Raw genomic sequence first — 17,982 nt, forward strand, 5'->3', positions numbered from 1 at the left:
AATTGCAATTTTTTGGATTTTTCGTCTTTTGTAGTTCTTTTTTGTTCTATCAATTAGTCTTTTTATGGACAGCTCTAAGTAATTTTTTTATAGATCCCATCTTGGTTTTTTTAAAATTGTTTTCTATCAAACATTTTTCACTTCTTTGACACCACTTGCTTTCAAAAAAAAATTTTCCCGCTTTTTTGTCTTTTGTACATTTTTTTGTTTTGGCACTTAATCTCATTAGTTATAGTTTTTTGGCTTTTCCGTTAGACAGCTCGTAATTTATTTGGTGTTTTAATTTCAAAACGACAGGTTTTAACGACTCTGAAAACGACTCGTTTCGAAAATTATTTGAATTTTTTGGGTATTGACTGTATTTGTGATTGTTTTTTGTTGTCCTTTCGGCTAGTTTCTATAATGATTGGTCTTGTATTCTCTTCAGTTAAACATAATTGGATTTTTAAAATGGTTTAGGCTTATAACTAATAAGTTTTCGGGCTTTCACGCCGTTTTTTTTTTACTTTTTTTTGAAATTGTTGCCAGCTTTTGTTGCTAATTTTATTGCCTTCCCAATTGTTTTCACTAAAGTCGATATACTGTTTTAGATAGCGCAATAGATGTTGAGGAATTCAAGTTTTAGTTGCGTGTATTATTGACTTTGATGCCGCTTATTTTCAATGATATTCGTAAAACTCATCTTTGCCGAATGTCGTTTGTGTTGTCCTATTAATTTGTCTGCAGCGAAGTTGGTTTTTGTTGACTATACTCCCATTGTGTAAAGATCTTCTCAAGAGGTTTTGGGAATATTAACTTCAATTGCACTACTTTTCCGGAAGAAACGAAATGAATTTGTTTTGACGGCTTATGAAGTAATCCGTGTGTTTTTTTTTCATATTTGTATTGTTTTGTTTTTTTTTCGTGAACGTCTCGATGTTTGTTTGGTTGAATATTCGAAGCTGACATGTTGTCTTCAGTTGCTTCATTTCATTGAATTAAAATTCATGACTGGTCCTGTTATGTTCTTAGTAAAAAGTTTGTACGCCTGTTTCCATGACTTTGAGCTTCCATAACGGGATAAACAGGTAAATTTCAGTGGTCATCAAACCTCAAATGCTTAGGTTAGCGAAGCTGCTGGGAACGCCTTAACGTGGCGCAATTTTTTCATTTTTTCGTCAATTTTGCGCGGTGCAATTTTTCACAATTTTTGTCAATTTTTTTTTAGCTTTGGGTTTGATCACTCTTATATTGACGTTCGTAAAAGTTGATAAAACCAAACGTTATTACTGTTCATGACATTTTTTGAACTATATGTTTTGCTACTCCAAACATAAACACGTTTTCAAGTTTTCTGAAAACGTGTTTTCAAACACCTGGGTCCAAGGCACCTCCTCTAGGGTTTGATAATAGGTTACTGTATAATTTGGCAATTGAACGGTTTCCAACATTTGTGTGGCATAAAGTTTAGCATTTTTTTGATAAAAATTGCATTTTTTTGTGCAAGTTTTCAAAATTTTTGTCTTTTTTTGAATTTTTCAAGACCGAGGGACCAGGAACCTCCTCAAGGGATTGTTAATAGTTTACTACATACATGGTTGTGGCATACACTACACACATACAAATGCATGTACAGTTGCAAATATTCATACACTACATACATCACTGCATACATACAATTGTTTTCAATTTTTTTAATAGAAAATTCTGACAATTTCCGATTTTATTGATTTTCAAGGTCCAATTAAAAATTTTTAAGTCTTTTGGATGAGTTACCGGACAAATTTCAGACATGTGAAAAATAGTTTTGAGCATATTGCGAAGTTTCAATCATTCATTTTCTCGGATTGTATTTCAGGACTTGTCCTGCTTTGTTTTTTTTAACTTGTTTTCACACATTTCTTAATGACATTGATCTTTCAAAACAGGTCAATATAGTAGAGGTCAGTGGGCATCAAGTTTCATTGGAGGCCCTTAGCCGAATTTTAATAGACGTTTGGCTGCTTAGGGTGGTGAAGCTGCTGGGTTCACGTGTTTTGTCATTTTTCGAGCTGTTTCACGTTTTTCGTCATTTTTCGAGTTTTGTGTGTGACGACTCCTGAATCGACAAAGTTGACAAAAGTCCTCTGCAACAAACAGTTATTTTAACGCGTTTTTCATGCGCTGTATTGGGTACTGCAAACATTAACATGAGAAACGATATTAATTTTCGCAATTTTATCCAACTTTTTTGAAAAAAAAAATTCGAGGTTTTTCCAGCATAGGGGCCAAAAAAATCCTCTAGATTTTATCAATAGGTTACTGCATATTTGCTAGAAGCAAAGGAACGGTTTTCAAGGTTTTAATATTACGAATTTCTGCAGTTTTTGATAAAAATTGTTATGTTCATAGTTCATCGATGGGCAAATAAAAGTTTTTAAGGCTTTAAATTGGGTTACTGGATAGCCTCTGGAGATAAGAAGGTGTCTGAAGAGAATTTAATATCACAAAACTTTGCAACATTTCATTAAATTTTGCTGTTGGTTTCAGTTTTTCTGAGATTTTTCTACAAAGTTTTTTGGATCTTTAGGAGCATGAAACTTTTTTTACCTTGCAGATGGGTTACTGCTCAGATTCCAAAGGAAAAAAGTGCGAACTTTTTGTATTCGAAAATTAGGAAACTCTTTAAGTTTTACAGTTTTCAATTTTTTATGTATTTGTCATATTTCTTGATTTCTATCTTTATTGGCAAATAAACCTGTTTCAGGGCTTGTACCTGGGTTATTGGGTATATTTAAATGCATCAAATTTTAAATGGTTTCAAGAGGTTTAGCAATGATTATATTTTCGATTAGTGTGTTTTGTTATATTAGATTCTCAACTTTTGAGGTTGTTTTTCTTTTTGGCTGGCATGTTTCAATTGATCTGCTGGTCAGGTACGGTTGCTCTAATTCTTATAATCAATTCTTTGAATTGTTTATCAGGACTGATCCTGCTATTTATGTTTTTTTTCAACTTGAGACCTTGTATCTCGAAAAAAGCACTAGAAATTGTGCCTACCAGCATCTTAGTAACTCAGTAGATTTCTTTCACAGATTTTTATCAAAATGCTTCAATTTTTTCTGCAATTCTTAACTCGGAGTTGATTATAACCAATTGTGTTAACCGACTATAACCAAAGTAAAATAATGTTTCCATAGAGAATGTGCACAAGCTCTGTAAAAGGGGAAAGAGGTGCATAACGTACTGAGGGAAGCACAAACGAAAAATTTAATGATTGATAGACCTAATCTTGAATCAAAAACTATAAAATTAGTTTGATGATTGATTGAAAAAAATAAAAAAACTTTAAAAAATAACAATCTCGTTTTTGCAAAAGTAATTAAAGTTCTTGGACAGAACTTCACAAAGCTATATATTGCTTACCAAAAGCATGTAGTGGATTTTGACATGGCAAATAAAAAATTTTCTGTCAGAGGGCCTTATTTTGCGATACGCGTCTATTGGTTTTGTCACAATTATCCATGTATTCTTTACGTTACAAAGTCACATTTCATTGAGTACACCTACTCGAAAATGTAAGTGTTATTCGCGACCATGTTTAAAGATATTAGGATTTTTAGCGCATGCAAGGACAGTAAGCAAATTTAGTTCAAATTTTAAAGTTTGTAAATATACTCCACATTTGTCTAAGACGCCTGTTTTTGAGCACACGTTGAAAAGATTTTGTAACTGTATTACACAATCCCGGTCACACTTGTCCATACCGTCCCTGTTGTGCATGGTAAGTATCTGATTAGCGAGATAGTTGATAACATGTTAATTAGACCGCAATCAAAGAAAACCTAATTGGCGAATAATTGGAGAGCTGTGGATATAGCAAATGTTGCAATACCAAATGTGGATTAGAGGACAATTTGCTGTTTTATGACTACCCATATCACGAAAAAAGTATCTGAATTTGGTCCCATATAATAACTAATTAAATTAGAGCAATAAGTTTTAGACTAATTGAACGATCAATATTATTGGATACGTTATCCAATTATAAGTGACGAAATTCAATGATGACCACGGTTAGTGTAAATTTTTTGATCCATCATGTGTGGATACCAGTGCCATTTAATGAGATTGTATGACGAAGTTTTGTCGCGTGTTTTCCACGAAAAGCTAGAGCAGCCTCAAAATTAGCCAATGTATTGTTTGCAACGTAATGTAGGTCACAAAAAAGGTCACAGAAAATCTTATCTTAATGGACAACCAAGTAGCGGTAAAAGCCGGAACTTTAAAGTGAGTTTAGCAGCGAGTCACGTAACTTTGCTTCAAACGCTTTGCTTTCAAGTTTGAGAATACTCCCGTTTTAGAAAACGGCATTCTAGAATCCCGAACAGCAGAACAGCTGTAATCTTGCATTGTAAAACTCTCAGGTGCGAGAATTGTGTCCTACAATACATGAGATATCAAGTGGTCATCATTGAATTTCGTCACTTATAATGTTGGATAACGTATCCAATAATTTTGGTCGTTCAATTAGCCTAAAACTTATTGCTCTAATTTAATTAGTTATTATATGGGACCCAATTCAGATACTTTTTTCGTGATATAGGTAGTCATAAAACAGCAAATAATGGCGGTCCACTATATCGCTCAGAGAACCCTTATGCAAGGCTCGCATTTTTTATGTTGAGCAAAGTTTTTAATACGAGGGGTTTTCTCTAAGAGCAAAAAGGGTGTTTCTGTTGATATTCAAATTAATACTATATTGCAAATTGTGCTAACGAAACAACATGGAGAAAGGAACTGTTCAATTGACATCAAAATTGCACGTTTGTTTCAAATTAATCAACTGCTACCCGTGTGATATAATTGTTCAGGAGACAAATTGAGATTGGAATGAAGTAGCAGGAAAACGGGGTGGGGAGGTGTACTTCTGAATAATTTTTAATTAGAATTCATTCAGCTGTCTTTTCTTTCTCAGCCCACTGTTGCGTTATATGGTCTCGAGTCTCCGGGCAATGGATTATGGTCTGTTTTATGGTAAGTTGGATTATGGTCTGGTTATGGTAAGTTTCACAACAATAATCACACATGTTTTATTGATTGTCTTGTTGGTCGCTTTTCTGATTACTGTCTTTATTATAACTACGGTGGAATCGTTTGGTGCCGCGTGAAAAAATTCCAGAACTGCTTGGGGGTGTAGCCGAGGGAGAAACGGATGCGGAATCGCCAGATAAAGAAATTTGGACTTTGCTGTGATCATTAAGGTCATCTGTAACATGTCTGGTATGATCGTCTCCTGCCATAGACATAGTACTACCAATTCCACAGTATCCCCCCTCACTCATGTTGTCAGGGGGTGAGGAGGGTGGTGGTGGGGGAAGCCACTTGCTTACGAGGATCAGCAGAAATGCGCCCACAGACAGGAAAAGTCCAGTCACACTGAGAATCCACTCGTCATCTCTACCCGGACTCTGTTGGCTGAAGAGGAGTCCAGCTATCACTGGTCCTATCACATAGCCCAGTGCCTGCAACAAATCCCCTGGTTTAGGCCTATAATTATGAATAGACTCAAAAATTACAGTGCGGGGAGAACATTTTATTAAATAAAATTACACAGGCGAGCTTGCTACTTAAAGTTGAGGAAAAATCTTTTCATGGGTCAAGCTTAAGACGATCTTTACCGTTTATCTACATATAAAACACTAGAAAAACCAGAACAGGATCTATTCTATTTCGGTCCCCAGTGTTTTCTAATGCCCCCAACAATAGCTTATTTTTTAAAAAATAGCACATGGACGGCGTAAAAGTTATCTGCCCACTCAGGTTTTTTTATTTCATTTTATTTTTATTTTTTTTGGGGGGGGGGGGGTGGTGGTTCCGAGCAGGTCCTTTATTTCGTAATTTTGTAATAAATTGCGAATGAATCAAACCTGTGCAAATTGTACATAAAAAGATGATTTTAATAACTGTAAAATAATTATAACTGAGTGCGTAGATTTATTTAACCAGTTGCACCTGGTTATACTTAAAACAATCTTTTGATGAAACTTTGTATTAACATTTCCAAATAAGGTTCTATCAGGTATGGCTGTGTAGTGTGTAGTGAATGGGAGTGTGTGTTGTGTGGTACCTGGAAGGTGTCCATGATTCTGAGAATGAAGGTGATGTGTTCGTGTTGGTTTCCAGGGATGATGTGGATGAGGTGGACTGAGTAGAGGAGGAAGGAAGTGGCACTCAGAAATGCCACCGACAGAGACAGTCCTCTCTGCAACATCTCACGGTCCCTACAAACAACTCAGTACAACAAAAATAAAAATTTCAAACAACAAACAAAGTTCAGCAATGTAAATGATCAAATGAAATAGCCAACTATCCTGACATAATACACGGTTTGCTCTTCTAGCGACAACCACTCCTTTATTACACTAGGGTGGCCTGTAAAATTTGGAAAACCTTTCAAAAATTTGCAAAACCATTAACCCACGTCTTTATTCTGAAATAGCCTTTACAATTTCTCGATTTTCTTGAGGAGCACTTGCTCAGTTATAGGGAATTTCTACGCAATAATTGTCAACGAATGAGGTGAATTATTTAGAAAATGTGACAAGAATTATTAGATGACCATACACAAACGAAATATGCGGTATTTCAAAAACACATGATTCATCTTGGCTGTGTTAAGTGAACAGCATAAGGAAGTATTGTAGCCGGCAACTGCCGCCAAAGACTACAACTGATTTTGCACCTAAATATGAATTGAGCAGTTGAAGAGTTCAAGAGACCTTGAAAATTTTCAAGATAAATTTCCAGCTTTACCTTAAGTTTTGTATCCATGAAAAGGCTTAAATCATTATTTATACAGAACAAATAAAGACGACAATTATGCTTGTTTGAATTATTGAGCAAAGTAGATCCTTTTGCATGAAACTCTCTTGTTTCGTATAAAAAGCGGTAACCAAAAGATGAAGTTCTTTTTTTATAAAAACCTGGAAATTGCCCGTCAAAAGATTTGTTTCGCGTATAGTTCACACAGATTGTCAAGTAGTTGGCCTTTAGGAAAACGTTAATCTTGACCATCAGCTGTGAGGAATAACAAAGTTTCTGTAGATTGCAACAAGCTTTGCCTGGCTAACCAGTGTTTGTTAAGTGATATTCGCAAATATGAATTTATTATGCTAAAACTTACAGCTGAGTGTTCGTGGTGACCTCAAAAAAATTTAGTAGCAGACAACTCAATTTTCTGATACGAAGTTTCGTAATACAGAAATATCTTTTCTGTGCTTCGAGTATTTTGTGATAGTTTTTGTCTTCTGCTGGTGTCCTTTTTTAATAAATGACGTCCTCCTTTTAGTAGTTTTAAAAATAGTCTGTTTTTCTTAAGAAACTCCATTTCGTTCACCTCATTGAGACTTTTATAATTTAATTCGACTGTATTTCTTCCAAGCTGGCATTGCGGGGCAAGATGAGTGTTGCGTTTCCGTTTTGGATCAACCATTTGTTGTTTATTACACTGCTATATATTTTTTGAATATAAACAAATATCGACAATTGCTCCGAGAGCAAGAGAAATGATTTCTGGTTGGTTTCTAAATAATTCATTAATTTTCAGAACTACATTTGTTATATTGTTCAGCAAAATACTGCGTTCTCAGAATTTTATTATCTGGCCGTTAGAAGGCTTCCAGCTGGGGACTAGCTACCGTCCAAAACTTTAAAAAAAATTTTGAAAATTTTGATTGGTGGTTCTACTTGTTGGGTGTGTACTATTCTGTCCACAAAAAGTTGTTCTCTCAGCTGTTTAAAAATTGGTTCCGGACAATTGAATTATTAATCAACAAATGTAATATCAAAAATTAGTAAATCTTTGGACAAAAACATACTTGAGAAAACTCATAAATCCAGGGGACGTTTCTGTCTGATACTAACAAATGATTCACATTAATTGAAACCAATTAAATCAATCTATCTACATGTATCCAAAATTCAATCAATGAACGTCTTCAACCAAACAAGGCTACACTATCTGCTTCCCAGTAGCGCTGTTACTAGCCAGAAATTTATTATCCTCTCCAATAACAATTTTAGTTATTTTTCGCAGATTTTTCCACTGCAGCTAAGCAACTATGTTCTTTCACAACAAACATGCTTAATACCAATAAATCTTGTTTCAGTGAGAACCAACTCCTCCACTCTAGCGTTTTATTTTTCTTGTTTGTTCTTGTTCTTGCGCAGTTTTGCGTTCTACTGAATGTTTTTCCTGGGCCTGAGGGTACAAAACCCTATCTGTTTTTATCAACAATTTGTAACATCTCGTTTCATTTAAAACATTTCGGCCTAACGTATTAGTACCATAGTGCGCGTACAAGATTGCTCACAACATGCAACTCATCTGATGTATTTGTTTGTTCAAGATAATTGGGGTTCCGTTTTTACGTGGTTTGGTAACTTCAGGAAATGGTAGAACTGATGGTTGATGCACAACTTTTTTTTATACAAGTACTTGCATGTTTTTCGTCTGCTGCTTCATTTCTCCTTTAGAAAAACATTTTAATGACGTTTGTGAGAACTTGGACAACAGCAGTAATCCTTTTTATTTTTTATTTTAGAGAAATTCTGAAAAAAAACAGATAAAGAAAGTCGCGAAATCTTTAGATACTTTGTTGAGTTTCAGCCATCCTTAACCAATTCATATTGAAAGCTGCCGGTTGGAATCTTTTTAGTTTGAGCGAGTTTATCCATAAGTACAATGTTTCTGATAATTTTATGAAGCTTTTTTGAGAGTGCAGAAGAACTGTTAGGTTTTCTTTTCTTTGCTTCATATAAAAAGAAATAGCAAGCTTCTTGAAACTGTGAAGTGCTCGCTGTTTTTGTCATGGCGTATATAGTTCTCTAGGGAACACAAATTACAATTGGAGGTCAATTCTGAGTCAGAAAACATGGTTTTAGAGATTTGCTGAAAGGGGTTGATAACTTTTCCCGTCTGAAAAACTGTCATTTTGATGTTATTTAGTTCAAGAGACATTCAGTATTTAGTATATGTTAAGTGCTTATTAGTTCCAACGATTACCAGTAATCCCGTTGCGTGATGTTTTGTTATTAAATCAAATTGATTGGTCTTTCCTCATTTTCATTGCTTGTCTTATATTAATAATCAGTTCGAAACTTTTTCCCCAAACCTATGAATTTTGATAAGTTTCAGTCAATTTTGTGATTTTTTGTTCATTTCAGTTGGGTCTTAGCTATAGTTCCAACAATTAATTTGCCTATTCTATCTGTCTCAATTATCAAACTTAGTTCATTACTCAATTTTTATCCTCAAAAATCCTCCTTCGGACTTTTTAACTTATTGAATGTCCACGACATTTTTATTGATATATCTTATTGACAAATTTTTGTCTACGAGTTTTTAATTTACAAAAACTCTCAATACATGCTTTTTATAGCTTTGGTGTTTCCAGTGGACACTTTGAGTTTTCTCAGTATCATTACCAGATATATCTGAGCTGAGTGGTGCAAATTGAATATGAAAACTGAAAAGAATGCTTATATTGCTTCAAAAACACCAAACCGGATTTCATCTTCAAAAAAAGGCACTTCTAGAAATTCATGCGTTTTTTCTCCCAATTCATTGTCAATGGGTTTTGATACATTAGTTTTCTACTGTAATAACAAACAAACAAAAATTGAACAACAGTAAAGTCTCTTTTTTTCGTACATGTTTTTTAATCGCCCTTTGCTGTTTAATTTTATCTGGTTGTTTAACGTTTTTGGTTCATGCACAGAAAATTCAATATTTTGCAGGATTAAACTTTAAACAAATCGAGTTCTGATAATCTTGAATCTTTGCTCCGAAAAAATAAACAATTGGTGAATCTCATTCTCCATACACAGTTTGCTTTGTGTTCTACCGCAATAAAGCTTTTCATGAACATTTATTGCATCTACTGCTTTTTCTTTTAATGTTGGTGTTTATTGTTAGCTAGCGAGCAAATACTTTTCTAATTTCGTGGAGAAATCCAAAGCGAAAAGGCGGACAAGTGTTTAAAAAAAGCGAATTTAGTTTTTCTTTTTCTTATATTTAATTACCTATATGTTTTGCCTGCTGAAAACCCCACTTGATTCTTCCAAACGTCGAATTGTTTATAGTGAACGCAAAATAGCAAAATCTTTTGCTCGTTTTTTTTACTGCTATCATTTTAATTTCATTTACAATATCCTCTTTGTTTCATTCATAGTATTTCTTACAAGAATGACTTTGTAAACAAGATGACTTTGTAAAGCTTTTCGCTTTAGCGTTGTTAAATAAATTTGAGCCACATTTCACTCTAACTTACACTGATTAAGTTTGGTCTTGAGTAAATATGTGCAAGATTATTAGCTACAAAGTTTTGCAAACTACGTTTCTCAAAATCAAAGTTCCAAGATAAAGTGTTCATGGCCTCAGAGTTTTAAAGCTATGGTATCAGCCACGTCTACAACATGGATGTGTAAAATGCGCTGAAGAACTGGTGGCTTCATATGGAAAACAAATCGGGCCTAAAGTTTGGTGACAATTGAGCTGAAATTGCGGTGAATTGTGATCAGAAATTATAAATCTTAGTTTAATAATTTTCAGTAATCATCCTCATTCTTAATAATGACAGCGAATTATTAAATGACAGCAAAAAATATTAAATGACAGAATTAATAATGACAGCGAATTATAATGACAGCAACATTGAACTTGATATTGCGAATTGTCTCAATAAAGTTTTCAAAAACTAGGCTTATACAATGGACAATATGTGAGCGCTCCAAATATTTCTCGCATAGAAGTTAGGGAAAAGTTTTGCTTCAGAACAGTTACACTAAAGGAACTCTATGATGCCATTGATTCACTCGACAACAATAAGTCTCCGGGTCCAGGCGTTTTTAATGCTTGGGCAATCAAGGCAGCAAAGTTTGCAATTGGAACCCATTTGCAGTTTGTTTTTAACACATGCATTAGTCAAAATATTTTCCCGGAAAATTTAAAACTTGCTTTCATTAGTCCGCTCTACAAAAAAGGGGATGTGAAAATTTGTGAGAACTAAAGGCCTATCTCAATTACTCCAATGTTTGCAAAACTCTTTGAGCGTATACTTCTCAATCACATTAACGAATTTATGCAAAAAGAAAAAATCTTGAACGGTACACAGTTTGGATTTGAAAAACATAAGTCTTCTACACTTAATCGAAGCTTTACAAGAAAACTATGATAACTTAAAAATTTCAGTTGCCGTTTTTATCGATCTAGCTAAAGCATTTAATTCAATATCGCACGAAATTTTTCTCAAAAAGATTGAAGCTTACGGTTTTTCAGAAAGTGCAGTTGATTTATTTGCTTTGTTTCCTAAAAACAGACAGCAGTGTGTTAAGATAAATGATGTTTACTCAGAATGGTTGGAAACAAATGGTGTTCCACAGGGAACCGTTTTAGGGCCACTAGTTTTTCTTCTCTACATTAATGATTTTCGAGAAAAGGTACAAGGAAACTTCGACATAATTCAATTTGCTGATGACACATGTTTCCATTTTAGCAGAAACAATGTCAGCGAACTGGAAAAATCTGTTTCTGAAATACTGGAGAAAAGAAAACAGATAATTATCTAAAGGAAAACAAATTAACCATGAATACCGGTAAAACTGAAATTCTTTGCGTCTCGAAAGAAAATGAAAATTTTAATCCAATAGTTTATCGGGGACAAGAAATTAAGCCACAAAATCACTGCAGATACTTGGGTATAATGATTGATTCTAATTTAAATTTTCATGTACAACTCAACAAAGTCCTGTCAAATATGGCCACAGCGATTAGATCCATATATCTTAAACGTTATCGGTTACCTCTGAAAGCACGATTGATGCTATTCAAATCCCTAGTCCTTTCTCATTTAACGTTCAGTGCTCTATTTTTTCAAAATTTGAAATTCTCTGAAATGCAGCGAATTAATCGACAAATCAATTGGGGAATTAAAGTTTGCTATATGAGAAAAAAGTTTGAGAGATCTACAGATCTCTTAGTAAAATCTAACAATTTGCCTGCAGAACTTTTAATAAACCAGATGAGCGTTTCAAAACTTAGGAATGATATTTCATTATTGAAATCAGATGGCACTGAGAGTTTTTCTCTGAGTGGTAATGTCTTAGTAAGAAAAAAACAACAGAACTGAACAGCTAATTCTCCTAAGGTCGAGCAGTCGATCATTACAAAAAAGAAGCATCCAAAAATGGAATAAACTTCCGCGTGAAGTCCGGACTATCAGATCACGCTCAAAGTTTAAACGCATGTTAAAACAGGATCTGCTCCAACAATTCAAACTTGTACCGTTGGAAAGGAACGTTGGTGGCTTCAAAAGTTATTTTTACCTTTAAAAAACGGAACCACTAATTTTGATTTTTAACATTGTACTAATTTTGTATATATAATTTTAAACTTGTAATATTTAACCCCCGGGTTATGTTTTCAATTTACTTGTTTTTTAAAAAAATTGTGTACTAAATATAGATATCAAAATGTGCTGACACCTTAACCCGGGTGAGTGTGTCATGGGGGGTGTACCTGTCCAGGTGTAGTGGGGATCCCCTGAGAATGGAGATGAGACCAGCTAAGAGACAGCAGAAGAAGTTGAGATACACTCTGTCACATTGCTCCCAGTCTGCCACCACCCCCAGCAACACTCGGCCAATCAATGCACCAAATCCTACCAACACAACACTGGCGATTTATAAATAACGGACTGGGAGTCAATTATTAAGTGAGTGGAAGTACAGATTCTGCAATAGCTTGCGACCACGAATAGACGTTTGTTACGCTAGTTTTTTAAGTTGGCCAATCACAGCTTCAGAATAAATTTTATTGCTCATTTTAATTGAATTGTCGGCTAATTTTCTCATTTTTTGATTGTCGGCTAAGCGCCCTGCCGGCTAATACGGCGGCCACCATTGTACAGATATACCTAAGCAGAACATTGTTGAGAATACGCCGATGGTGATGACGTGTTCATTGATTATGAGTTGTTTGGTGGGAATGTACACGAGTATCATTGCAAATGCAGCCCTCAACAGAAGTGTGATCAACCCATACACCCAGATACGAGGGTTTTTTAGAGCTGCCCTTCTTTCCCTCTTCACGTTCTTCTTCCTCAACCACTCCAGTTTCTTCGCCTGGATCTCGTTGATGCTGGATGCCTTTATCCACATGCCCCGGAAGGTGGCAGCCACCAGGATCTCCGGCACTGTGACTCCACTGAATGCTCGCACACTGTCGCGTCTTAAGAAAGAGAATAGTTATTCTTAACACTTAATTGGAGGAAATTTAGCAACTATATGGTTTATCATATGGGTCGTCGCGAGAGTGATTCCTTTGATGATTCGAAGTGAACTGATAATAACAACAATGATCACCTGTGAACCAAGATTTTAAATTTATTGATGACTAAGAGCTAAAAGTAGAGTTCATTTGGCGGAATTTTATAGTAAAAACGCCAGTTGATTGATCAAGGCTTATCTGAAGTTTGGTAGTAAGATTTATAAAGGTGAGAAATGAAGGGAATTTTTGCATTTGCAAGTACAGTTTCTTCTGACCACCATCTTGCCATTCTTCCAGCCTGTTATATCTTATCTTATTGAATAATTTAGGATTCGCGTTGCGAATGCTTTGTCTTAAGAATGTAGTAGCAAGTGCAGGGCGGATACACAACTAACTGTGTATTACGAATTCTGATTATTGGAAACGCGACGCGGATCCACTGCTAAGTTTAACTTAGGATTATGAAGAGCGTTTGCAGAGTAACTTGAATTCAGATTGACTAAATGAAATTATGATTACTAATAATAAACTGGTATGAACAAAATATGAAATAATTTAGTAGACTAACGGGAATATTAATATAGGTGAATAAATAGAAGTCATAACTTTTAGTTATAAAACACATGATATAATTATAGATATAGAGGGTAAATAATTTAGTACACATACAGGTTTCGATATATATTTAGGTATCCATACGTATCACATTTCCCTCGTGACAAAAAAAATTTTAATGTATTTACACTTTTTTAGTATCAACACAAAGCATGAAATTGAATGAGATGAACATAACTTAACTCAAAATGTAGGGGTACTACTATTGTTAAATAATTGTGTAAGTGTAAAGCGAATACGCGTCAAATTTTCAACATGTAAAGTGAATACATTATACTGAATAATTTAAATGCACACACAGAAATAAATGGATTCGCAGGGCGAATACTGAAATAAATTAAAGGCTAACAATTGAAGATGAACTGTAATCAATTAAAAGTAAAATTAAGATTAAATTTGGATCAGAGGAGCGGGAACAAGACTAAATAAATGAATGTAGTTTAAGACAGTTTTGCTGAGTTTTTGGACTTAAATTTCGTTCTCTGCATCCCAAACCGACATTTCCCGTTCTTGCTCATATTCAAAATATCTAACTCTAGGGTCCGGTGGTGAAACTTGTCCCAATTGTAAGTCGGGTCGGGGTGGTGACGGGATTCTAGATTGTTCGGCCGTTTGGATGAGAGCTACCACCGAATCCGTCTGTTTTGATCGTTTCTTCTCTTTTTTATTCTTGCGTTTCTTTGGTTGAGCAGAACTTGATGAAGCCAGAGAACTTGTAGGGGAAATGTCGGCATCTGTGAAGCCATAGAATTGGGGTCGATTGCGCTTGCGGCCTTTTGTTTGGTCGTCTTGTGTCTGTGCGGGGGGTACTTGTGATGCAGGTGTAGGTGGAGCCGGAACAATCGAAATGAGGGGCTGGTTTTGAGCTGGTACATCTTCTTGAATATCTGCTGTGAGGAAATTAAGGCGTCTTTTGAACTGTGGTTTGGTCGGCTTGCGTACCGTTAGCGCACGCGATACGTTCGAGTTTACAGATGATACTACCGATGTAGTGTCACGTTGTCGATGTCTAATTTTGATTTCGCCCCTCTTCTGTTTCTTAAGATCGTCACTATGCTTCGCGATCTTGAATTCTGTGGTCTTTTCGTAGGGAGCAGGGCATCGCTGGGCATATACCCACAAGTTGGTGGATCTTTCTGCTTTAGTTCCAAATTTTGCGAGATCACTATCTCGGACTTTCACTGGGGTTCTGCCAGGCTCATTGATTATCGTCGTTGTTGGTGACGATTTGGTGACGAAGGATCCAGGCTTTAGTACTTCGTAGAGACCCGCCAGTTGTCTTTTTGCTCGTTTCTTTTGTGGTAATTTTCGAGCCAGTTTGACATTAAGGGACTGTTCTGTCCTGGGTATAGGGTCTGTGATCTGCGGATGAGTAATAAAACGGGACTCTTTATTGTCGGATTCCCGATAGCGTTGACCTGCATCTAAGGAGGCCTGGCACATCTTTTGCTCTATTTCAATGTCACTTCTGTTGGCACTGATCCATCCATTTTCGTCCAGCAAATCCTCCGCAGAAACTGTTTCAGCATCTAAATAGTGATTAACAATTTTTTCATAAATTAGATTTTGACTTGATGGAAGTGTGCTGATATTACTTAAAGGATTATTTGCAGGACGACCGAAATGAGCTTCAAAAGATGTTATCGTTGTTGTTTTCTGTTTAGTTAATCGTAAATCAGAGACTATTTGTTTTATTGCTTTAGCTGTTGAAAATGTATCTTTATTTTCGGCTTTCATGCAAGATAAACGTCTTTTAATTGTTTGGATCATTCGCTCCACCAATCCAATAGCTCTATGTTCACCGACCGGAGCGTCGAGAATGTCGATATTATGTTCATTACAATAGTTTGTAACTTGTTTACCTACAAGACAAGTTGCTTGGTCTAAGCGTATTGTTCGCGGGATTCCATGAGTATATGCATAATCACGAAGAAATTTTACTACGTTTACCCCATTAGCATTGTCGAATACTCTAACAGTTGGGCATTTTGAGTAACGGTCAATACATGTTAATAAATAAATGTCTTTATCTTTATCATTAATTATCGGACCCCCAAAATCAATCTGTATTTCTTCGTTTGGTTCTTGACAAGCTTTGTGTGGATGCCATTTAGATTTTGGTATGATAGGTTTCAGATTCTTACCAATATCCGTACACGGGACGCAATCAGATGTTTTTGCTAAAATTTCCCGATGCATGTAGGGCCACCATGCATATTGAGAGAGAGAGAGAGAGAGAGATCATCCCCCAACTACCCGGGTGCGTCATGTGGATGGATTCGAGCACCGCCTCCTTAATAGAGTTTGGAATGGCCACGCGTTGGTCAACACACAGACACCCAGATTTCACGTGTAAGTCCTTCCAAAAGGAGTGGATGTATGTGCTCACTTCTTTACAACGGACCTCATCATCCTGCATTACACAATCGCGGATCTCTTTCAACACCGCGTCTTTGCTCGTGAGGACCGCCAGGAAAGATTTAGCGAAGAGCTGGTTGAGGTTGTTTTCAAATACCTCTTCCCGAGAGAGCTCGATGTCATATTCCTCGGGTGATGATGATGCTTGGGTGTTGCTGGGTCCGGCTCTTGTAGATGAGATGGGGGTGGATTGGGTGCGGAATGTCACTCTTGGGGTGTGTGGTGAAGTTGGTGGATTGTTTTGTGGTGCCTCTTTTGCTGACATGTTGATGTGAAGTACTTGCTGTGTGGAGCTAGCTATCAAATGGCAATTAGAATTTTGCGACTGGATTCGCGATGCGAGTGTGATATCAGATTGAAGCAATTGATTTGCACGGCAATTAAAGTTAGAAATGAATTCAGAATTGTAATTGTTTACTTGTGCTCGAGGAATGAATGGATTAATTGAGGCATTTGAATTATGCGCGCTAATTTTAGCAGGTTTGCAAGAGTGGACGCGCGTCGGGTGTATTTGTTGCTTATAATTACTAGTTATGTGCCGCTTTTGGAAAGGAATTTTATTCGCGTTACTAAATAAAGATGTAATCGCGTCGCGAATACGGGAAATTGTTGCTACCATAAATTCATCATCGTATTGATTGACACTTTTAGCGTTCTGATTTGGTTGTCGCGAAATATAATCAACCAACCCCATTCTGGTACCAGGAATATGTTCGATGTTAAAATCAAATGGTAACAAACGGTCAATCCATCGTGTTAATCTACTGTTGTAGGATTTATTAGAGCGGTGTGATTTTAAGACTGAAGGAAGTGCTTTGTGATCTGTTAAAACTGTGAAAGTTTTTCCAAATAGATAATATTTAAAATATTCAATGGCCCAAACCACCCCAAGTAATTAGAGTTCATTTACACTATAGCGTTCTTCATTGCTATTAAGAAAACGAGATGCAAACGCTATTGTTTTCCGTCCTTCACAATCTAATTGTTCAAGCGCAGCGCCTAAGCCTTGGCGGGATGCATCGCATTTGATGCGCGTTTCCAGTGTTAGACTAAAATGAGTATTTTCTGTAGCGTTTGCGATAACAGTTTTGATATGTTCAAAATGTAATTGATGATTCTCATTCCAAATAATTTTTTCGTTTTTCTTTAATAAAGGTCGAAGAGGGTGGCATATTTTGGCAAGATTAGGTATAAATTTGCTTAGATGGTGAACGCTACCTAAAAATGACCGTAATTGTTTCAATGTTTTTGGGGCTTTGATTTCCGCAATTGCCGCTGTTTTAGATTCGATAGGTTTAACACCACTTTGTGAGAATGTAAAACCAAGCCAATTTATTTGATGTTTTGCGAAGTGGCATTTGCTTAAATTAATTCTAAGGTTATCCGCTTCAAGTTTTTGGAGACATTTGTATACGTATTTGAGGTGCGATTCCTGGGTGTCTTTGCTAACTACGATTATGTCATCCAGAAAACAGTATGTGTTAGTCAGCCCAACCAATGTGTAATCCATTGCCTTTTGAAACTCGGCCGGCATATCCGTAAGGCCATAAAATCCCGTTTTAAAACGATACGTACCTGTTGCTTCGCCGCAAATGATATTAAAATTACAATGACGTGCGGTATCTGGATGCAGCTTTAGTTGGCTATAGGCATATTTTAAA

General features: G+C 35.9%; 1 protein-coding gene across 8 annotated transcripts in view; it reads right to left on the reverse strand.

Annotated features, from left to right (window-relative positions):
• Positions 1-4,691: 4,691 nt before the first annotated feature.
• Positions 4,692-17,982, reverse strand: part of LOC142345788 (uncharacterized) — a 97,672-nt gene continuing 84,381 nt past the window's right edge. For all 8 annotated transcript variants that reach the window (XM_075398137.1, XM_075398140.1, XM_075398134.1 and 5 more), the window contains 4 exons: positions 12,936-13,249; positions 12,539-12,680; positions 6,089-6,242; positions 4,692-5,483 (listed from right to left, as the gene is read on the reverse strand). In XM_075398137.1, the coding sequence (XP_075254252.1) occupies positions 5,052-5,483; positions 6,089-6,242; positions 12,539-12,680; positions 12,936-13,249 (1,042 nt within the window). In that variant the 3' untranslated portion in view covers positions 4,692-5,051. The remainder of the gene's footprint in view (positions 5,484-6,088; positions 6,243-12,538; positions 12,681-12,935; positions 13,250-17,982) is intronic.

The sequence above is a fragment of the Convolutriloba macropyga genome, chromosome 9 (assembly GCF_964194025.1).
Source record: "Convolutriloba macropyga chromosome 9, txConMacr16.3, whole genome shotgun sequence".
In the NCBI taxonomy this organism is placed as follows: Eukaryota; Metazoa; Xenacoelomorpha; order Acoela; family Convolutidae; genus Convolutriloba; species Convolutriloba macropyga.